General features: G+C 62.6%; 1 protein-coding gene across 1 annotated transcript; it reads right to left on the bottom strand.

Annotated features, from left to right (window-relative positions):
- Positions 1 to 2,307: 2,307 nt before the first annotated feature.
- On the bottom strand, positions 2,308 to 4,915 carry TLX3 (T cell leukemia homeobox 3). The gene is made up of 3 exons (XM_063413703.1): positions 4,427 to 4,915; positions 3,798 to 4,041; positions 2,308 to 3,224 (listed from the first exon to the last, which is right to left on the bottom strand). Exons 1-3 carry the CDS (start codon positions 4,854 to 4,856, stop codon positions 3,014 to 3,016), a joined length of 885 nt encoding a protein of 294 aa, XP_063269773.1. The 5' UTR covers positions 4,857 to 4,915; the 3' UTR covers positions 2,308 to 3,013.
- Positions 4,916 to 8,464: the final 3,549 nt, after the last annotated feature.

Raw genomic sequence — 8,464 nt, 5'->3', positions numbered from 1 at the left:
GAGTGTGCAGGCCCATTCAGGCATCTCTCTCTGTTGACAGAACTTCAGAGAGACACACCAGGGACCATCAGACAATCCTGTGCCACCTGAATCAGGCCGGCAGAGAACACTGCTCTCATCCACAGGGAGAAATACTCTGTGTTTGTTCCAACTGGTGTTTCCCTGAGGCTCCTGTAAACACTGGATTAACTGGGCAGAGTAATTGCAGATGACCTGCACTTGTGCCCCTTCAGCACGACCGTAGGTGTTGGAACCCCCCCATACTGTCCACGCACTCTTGTTGTACAAGACACGGATGCACGAGGCAGCCTGTGTCCCTCGTTCTCAGCACAGCTCAAAACGCACCTCTAAACAGCTCCTCAGGAACAAAGACACCAGCCACAGACACCAGCAAGCCCAAGGCAGCTCTCGAGACATAAATCCCGCTATTTGAATGACTGCTCAGATGGTTGAAATGGAAGTTTGGTTGTGGTTTATTAAAACCTTTGACAAATTGGCGTGCCCTGAGGCTCAATCCCGCTGCCTGTGGCGCAGCCCACGGGGAGCAGTGACGAGGGGACCCCCGGGCTGACCCTGCCGAGCTCGGACACACTTGGCACTGCTGTTCATTACAGGGCTGTAAGCACCCCGTGGCTTTGCGCAGGATCCTCACCTGTCACAAAGCCGCTTCCCGCAGAACGCAGAAGCATTTTGCTGTCCGCAAATACACTGCTCCCGGGCTTACAGCAGTTTGGGGAAAATTGCAGGGAAATCGGGAACGTAGAGGCTTGTAATTATGGGATGTTCAAACAGTTAAAGAACAACGATGTGTTGAACAAAATGCACTTTACAGATGTTCGACGGTGCAGATAGAACGCAACACCAAAACACACGTGAATATGTGTGCCCGTGTACTCCATCCCCATTCATAGCTGGATTCTTCCCTGCTTCCACTGACACTGGGGTTTCTCGGGGCTGTTCTGTGTGCGGTACCGGGGGGTTCTCTCGCTCTCTGCACCGCATTCGGTGCTGGTACAGAGGGGGAGGCCGAGGGCCGGCAGCCCCGGCATCGCCGCGCCGTGAGATAACGAATGCACCCAGCAGGGCCGGGCGGGGGCTGGGGCGCAGCAGTGGTGAGGAGCTGGAGGGGGCAGAGGACCGGAGTGCGGCGGTGCCTCGCACTCTGTCGCCCGGTATAGATTTCCCCGTTGTTTTTTCTTCCTTCCCTGCCAGAGACCTCCCCTCGATCGGTGTTCCAGCTTAGGCTTCACATCCTGACTGGTGAACCGCACCAGTCGGGCCCAGCACCCCGGTGTGACTGGATTTGGCCCTGTCGTGGACCCTCCACAGCTTGCTCCCGACGAAACAATTCTACCGGAGCCCTTGCCCTGGTACCGCTGAGGAAAGAACCGGTTAGGAATTATTTTCTCCATCCCTCGCCCTGCGTGGCTGCCCGGCCCTGAACTGCCCTGGGCCGCAGCCGGGGCCGGGACCGGCGAGCCCGGGGACGGCGTTACATTCCTGCAAGCCTCTCCGTGACCGGGGCCGATCTGCGGCCGAGGCACCGGCAGAGCCCCCCTCCCGGGAACGCGGTCACGGGAGAGACGGCTCCTGCCCATGGCCAGGAAAAACCCGCCTGGCTGTGGCTGCTTTCTAAAAATGTCAGTTTTGCAGCTTCCCCCGTTGTTGGGGGTCGGGGGACTCGGGCCCGAGAACTACGGGTGGTTGTTCTTAAAAATCCCCCTGCACAACGGTGCTCGGGGCGAGCACCGGAGCCTCGGCCGCAGGCACCGCCGTCCCGCTGCCGGGGGGCGCGCAGACAAGGCAGCGAAATGAAAATCGCCGGGCTCTGCCGGCGGGCGCGTCGGGACCGCGTGCGTGGCGGGGAGAAATTACCGGGGACCGGCGCCTGCTCCGGCGGGCGGCTCCGCACTCCTCCTGCCCGGCCACCCCTCGCTCCCACGCGCTGCCGACGGTGTCCCAAAGCCGGAATCGCTCCCGGCCGCTTCCCCCCGCACCGGTGGAGAGAGCGGCAGCACCGCTCACAACCGCGCCGGCCCCGCCGCCACAGCCGCGCTCCGAGTCCGCCCGCCGCCCCGGCCCCACTCCCTTGTCCTCTGCCGCCCCCATTTCGGCTTCTCTCCTCCGTGTCAGCCGAGGCTCCGCGGTGGCCGCCGGCCACCGCCTGGCCCGCAGCGCCCGGCCCAGCGGGCTCGGCTCGGCTTTCCCCGGCGCGGCGGCAGGCAGGGAGCGGAGAGACGTTTGTAAAGAAAACGTTTATTTACACGTCTCGGCAAGTACAAAGTATTATACATGGTCTGTGTCAACCCCAAATCTTCTTTATTATGAAACATAAGGCGCTTTCTCGAGATCCGGTGGCGCAGGGAGTGAGTGCTGTTTCGGGGCAATAAAGCTCATCGGCTGGGAAGGTGAGGACAGAACGGCGTGTGGTGCCTGGAAGGAGCCCTTATTACTACGGTGAATAAATTACAGCTGACATTAACTTCACCTGGGACAGATGGGAGCTACCGCTTTTCAGTTTAATAGGGTTTCCGAAGCTAATGAGTCATCACCGGCTCCACCGAGTCCCCTCCGCTAAGTGATAGGGAGGTATTTTTTTCTTTACACTATCCTCAGAACAGGAAAAAAAAATAGCCTTTTGTTCCAAAGCCAACACAAAATACCTATGTTCAGATTTCGATATAAATAATCGAGGTTTTATATAATTCCATAATAATAGTGCCCAAAATCTCGATGCATAAATAAATTAAAGTATTAACACTTCTTACAAAAAGTGACATATTTCCCTTCCTAGTGGAACATCGACACAAATATACAAGCTGCTCTGCTCCACGCTGGCCTAGGGGAAGCGGCTCCGGGCTCGGTTCCGGTCGGACCCGATCCCGGTGTCAGCCCCGCTGGCGCCGCTCGCCGCCCCGCCACCCGCCCCGTCGGGGGAGCCGCGGCCCCAGGGCAGGGGGAGCCGCCGGCCGAGCTCCGCGGGCCAGTCCACTGCGTGCCCCGGCTGCCGGACTCAGACGAGGGAGGTGACCGGGGGGATCTTGGCGCTCTCCTCCTCCCAGGGCTGCAGGTTCTGCAGCGCGAACAGCGACGAGTTGTGCAGGCACAGCGGGTCGGGCTGGATCGACTCGTTCAGCGACTTCTGGAAGGCGTCGTGCTGCAGCTGCAGCATCAGCCGGCTCGCCTGCTGCCGCTCGGCCTCCCGCTCCTCCGCCGTCTGCCGCCTGCCGGGGGACACGCTCAGCCCGCGCCCGGACACGGGGCACGCTCCGCCCGGGACTCCACCGGGAGCGGCCGGCCCGGGGCCGGGCCTGGGGTAACGGGAACCAGGCAGGGCGGCCGGCGCGTCCTTCCGGGGCCAGGCTCCGCCGGGCGGGCGGCCACCGCTTGACCGCCAGAGGAAGGACTGTGGGCGGCGGGAAGAGCCTGGAAACCCGCCGTTTCCCAGTAATCCCGTTTCCAAATATTCCCCCCTTTTCTCCCAAAATTCCCCCGATATTTTTTTCCAAATTATTTCCCCGTTTCTTCAAACAATTCCCTGTTATTTCGAATAATCCCTCGTTTTTACGAATAATTTTCCGTTTTCAGAATGGGGGACTATTAAAAAAGAAATATCTAAAGATAATAACAATGTTAATTGTGATAGTATAATAATAAAAATTCACCCCCAACGGTTTGGCTGCCAGGAGCTGGCAAAGGGCGCGATCCTGGCCGAAGTGGGACTCGCGGGGCGGCGGGTGGGGGACGCCGCCAGGGGCGGCGGCAGGACGGGGCGGCTCCGGGGGCACGGGACTCACCGCCACTTGGTGCGCCGGTTCTGGAACCAGGTCTTCACCTGGGCGTCCGTCATCTTGAGGGACTTGGCGAGGGCAGCGCGCTCGGCCGAGGCCAGATACTTCTGCCGATGGAAGCGCTTCTCCAGCTCGCAGATCTGCACCCGGGAGAAGGATGTCCGCGGTTTCTTGCGCTTCGGCGGAGTCCGGTTCTGGTAGGGATGACCGATCCGCCGTGTCACCGTGAAGGGCGTCAGCGCCGCCGCCGCTGCCCGGGGGGGAAGCACAGGGGTCAGCCCCGCGCCCGCACGGTGCCGGCCGCCCCCCCGGGGCCGCCGCTCTGCCCGCCGGCCGCCCGCACCCCGCCGGCCCCCGGAGGGGTCGCAGCTCCCCGGGGTCCCGCTTCCACCTCTCGTTGAAGAGCTGCGGAGACGAGCGGGACCCGGCCGCCCCCCGGGGCGCCCCGCGCTATCCACGCTGTGAGGAGCTAGCGATTTTTCGGCTCGCTGCGAGCGCGGGAGAGGGAAACATCCAGCGGCCGCCTTTGCTTTTATTCTTATTTGCATTACTGTTATTATTTCGTTTTATATTTTTTATTGGCCCTTCCGTTCGTTGTCGGGAGCAGGCTCGCCCGCTCCGCCCCGGCGCCTTACCTGAGAACCTGTCCTTGACGAAGCGCCTGCTGCTCTCCATCCAGGGGAAGTTGAGGCTGCCCAGACTGGGGACGGCGGGCATGGCCGGGATGGCGCTGGAGATGGGCGGCGGCACGGCCCCGGGGATGGGCCTGTGCGCCGGCACCCGGATCACGCCGGCCGGGGCCAGGCTGAGGTTCACACTGTACGATCCCGAGTCCTCGAAGGGCGCGGCGATGGCCGGGAAGGGGGCCGGCAGGGCCGGGTAGGGCGCGCCTCCACGGCCGCCGGGGCCGCCCAGGAAGGTCGCGCCGTCGGGGCCCCGGGGGGGCGGCGGGGGAGCGCTGTCCTGCTCGGGGCTGTTGAGGATCTGGTCGATGCCGAAGCTGATGGGCTCGTGCTGGTGCTGGCCCTGCGCCGGCCCCGGCGGGTCCATCCTCGGCGGGTCCATCCTCCGCCACCGCCGCCCTCGCGCCGCTGTGGAGGCGCCGCCGCTCGCGCTGCGCTCGCGGCCCGGCCGGCCCCGCCGCCGACACCAAACTTTGCGGAGCGCGCGCGCGCCGCCCCGTCACCGCCCGGGGGCCGCCGCGCGCCCCGCGCCGCGTGCGCCCCCGCCGCCGCCATTGGCCGCCGCCGCCCGCCCTCCGCGCGCCCATTGGCTGCCGCCGCCCCGCACCGGCCTCGCGCCCGGGCGCGGGGGCCGCCGCAGCCGCGGTGACATCACAGGGGCGCGCGAACAATGGCCCCGCGCGGGGCGGGGGCGGGGCCGAGGGCCGCACGTCGGGGGCGCCGCTCCCCCCCGACCCCATCCCGGCCCCATCCCGGCCCCATCCCCGGCCCCATCCCCAGCCATCTCCGCAGCTTCATCCCCGGCTCCATCCCGGCCCCGCCCGGAGCCCCGGGCCCCGCCCCGCCCCGGTCCCCGACGGCCCGAGGCCACCCTGCGGGGCGGCACTCGGTTCCCGCAGCCCGCGGCTGCCCAGGACCCCGTCCCGACGGCAGCGCGGAGCGGCGGGCCGAGGCCGTGCCCGGAGCCGGGCTAGGGGGTGGCCGGAGCCCTATAGGACGAAATTCCGTTTGGGCTTAATTTGCAGAGCCCGGCGCGGCTGCCGAGCGCCTTGGCAGCCGGTCCCTGACGGCCGAACGGGACTCAAGGCATTAACAATTAAATAACGCTCAGTGCATTTACTTAGTTCCCTCTTATAAAGGGAAATGAAAACAGGGAATAGAATTTCCCTGTTAATAGAATGTAATGGCATTTGATCAGCACCTGGCAGGGCGAGCCCGGGATGCCGGAGCGGTGACAGGAAGGACTTGATTAGTTTTTAAACCTTAGTATTCATATCCCGCAACGCTCCGAATCGTTTCGCCGGCAGCGAGAGGGACGGACCTGCCGGCGACAGGCGCTGCGATCGGAGCCCGCCCGGTGGCACCTGCGGGCCCCGCTCCGTGCGGCTCTGCTCCCGCGACGGCCCCACGGCAAAAGCGGGGCCCGGTGTGCCTTTTTTGAGATTCCCATGCTCCTCACGGATCGCGGGGTCGGAGTAGGCTCCGGCCCCGACGGGGTCCGACGGCCGCGGCGAAGCTGCCGCCCAGAGTTCCCCGGCACGGGCGCTGACGGAGGCGCGTCCCGACCCGAGGCCGTGGAGAGGGTTTCCCCGGCTCGCGGCACCGAGGGACATGGGCCCCGCCTTGCCCGCCGGTCAATAACGCGGCCAGTAAACGCCCAACCCCGGAGGGGACCGTCCGATGCCACCCCGGCCCCGGGCGGCCCTAATCGGATTGTCCTCGCTCGGTGCGGCGGGCAGCGGAGCCGCCGCCACCCGCCGCTCCCCGGAGCGGAGCTAATCCGATTGAAGCGATCCCGCAAGCTGGTGCGGGGCCGCACAGTCCCGCCGCAGCGGCCGCGGGCGCACCGCCCTCGGGGCCCGCACTCCGAACGGCCCGGCGAGGCGGGCGGGAGGCGACGGGGCGGGGGCAGAAGGGAAAAGGAGGGGGAGGGGGGAAGCAAAACTAAAAAAAAAGAAAATATTTTTTTAAGAAAAAGGGCGGGGGGGGAGGCAACCAGTGGAGGATAAATAAATAAATAAATGAACAAACAAATAAATAAATAAATAAAGTGCCACCCAGTCCTGGAACAGGGCAGGCTTTGTTAGAGAAAATTGCAGCTCGATCTGCATAATGGGAGCTCGGGCTGCCCAAGGCGATCTTTTTATTGCGTGTGTGTCTGCTGTTATCAATTTTGTGAACGATTTCACAGGGAGCCTGGCAGACTTGAGCTGGAATAATATGCAAAGATGAGCTTTGAATAATGAATGATGTGCTTTTAAACCAATTCCAAAGTGTCTGTGATAGTACAATATGAAAAGGGGTGGTAAGTAATAGTATATTTAAAAGGCACTAGTATGTTTTTATTACTATATTTAAAAAGATATCTATATTATTTTTGTGAAATGGATAATATATCACAGAGTCTTTGATAATCAGCTAAACAATACATTTTTCTTTGGGAAAACTCTCCTGGTTTTACACAGTTAAATATAGAGTATCAGCGTACAGCTCTGTAACGCTCAGCTACCTTATTAAATATTAACGATATTTTAATATTAGCTTTTAAATTTAATATGTTGACGTTCTGTAGTTTTACTTTAATTATGTTTTATAATTAATAACCCCGGACGTATGGTATCCTTAAATGCAGCTCTCCCGCAGCCGCGCTGTCTCCTTCGTCTCTCTGGGGCGGGGGGCGCGCAGAACCCCGCGCAAAGCCGTGCATAACCCCGCGCAAAGCCGTGCATAACCCCGCGCAAAGCCGTGCATAACCCCGCGCAGCTCCGCGCAGAGCCTCGCACAGCCCCGCACAGCCCCACACAACTCCGAAAAGCCCCGCACAGCCCCGCACAGCCCCGCGGCTCCTTCCGAGCGAAAGTCCGCTTGCTCTTTGCCGGGTGCCGCGCTCCGCGGCTCCGTGCCGGACTCCCCTCGCGGTGCCGCGAGCGGATCTGCGGCCCCGACGCGGCGCCCCGGCCCCGCCGGCACGGCCGGGTACTGCCACCGCTGGCACGGCCAGGGCCCCCGGGGGCGTGCGGGGTGGTGCTGGTGCGGGAGTGGACGTGCTCACCCAAACCCAGGCTACTCTGCACCACATCGGGGAGCCAGACACTGGGCACAGGGAGGCAGCGGGGCCCCCGGGCAGGCACAGGGCACCAGCAGCCAGGCAGCTTCCCAGCACAGGGAAGAGACCCCACACCCTGCTGGGCTCTGGCCACGCTCCAGGCATGGCACAGCAAAGCATGGCATGGCCTGGCCCTGGCACAGCATGGCAAGGCCTTTGCATGGAGTGGCACAGAATAGCACAGCACAGCCCATGGCCTTTGCCTGTCATGGCACAGTGAGGCAGGGGATGCCAGGAGCCCAGCCTGAGAGTGCCCCTCACACAGGTGGACAGGGCTGGACAGCACCAGGACAGTACTGGACAGCACCTGGACAGGGCTGGACAAGCTGCAGGGCGACAGGGCTGGACAGCACCTGGACAGTGCTGGACAGCACCATGGGGACAGAGCTGGACAGCTCCAGGGGGACAGAGCTGGACAGCTCCAGGGGGACAGAGCTGGACAGCACCAGGGGGACAGAGCTGGACAGCACCAGGGGGACAGGGCTGGACAGCTCCAGGGGGACAGGGCTGGACAGCACCAGTGGGCAGCCACCAGAGCCATTCAGGCAGGAGGGAGCTGGGAAGAGAGAGTTCTGGAGGTGTGTGTGAAAGCTGCTGTGGCATTGTCATTCCCTGTGAAATTCTGCTTATTGTACAAGTATTAATTGAGATGTGGAGCCAAGTGTGTGGTGCTGGCAGAGAGGAGCACGGTGCAGCCCTGCCACACTGGGGCACAGCTCCCTGGGCCTGTCAGGGAGCATGGCTGAGCCAGCCATGCCACGACACCTGGGTGCAGGGACTGACCAGGTCTGGAGAGCACTGCTCCCAGTCACCTGCAAAGATATGAGGGGACAGAGTTAAGCAGGGAGAAAAGTAACTAAAGCTGTGGGAGAGCAGTAACCACC

This window comes from Prinia subflava, chromosome 16, assembly GCF_021018805.1.
Source record: "Prinia subflava isolate CZ2003 ecotype Zambia chromosome 16, Cam_Psub_1.2, whole genome shotgun sequence".
NCBI lineage: Eukaryota > Metazoa > Chordata > Aves > Passeriformes > Cisticolidae > Prinia > Prinia subflava.
Note: the sequence above shows the minus strand (reverse complement) of the source record. Positions and strands in the feature narration are given on the sequence as shown.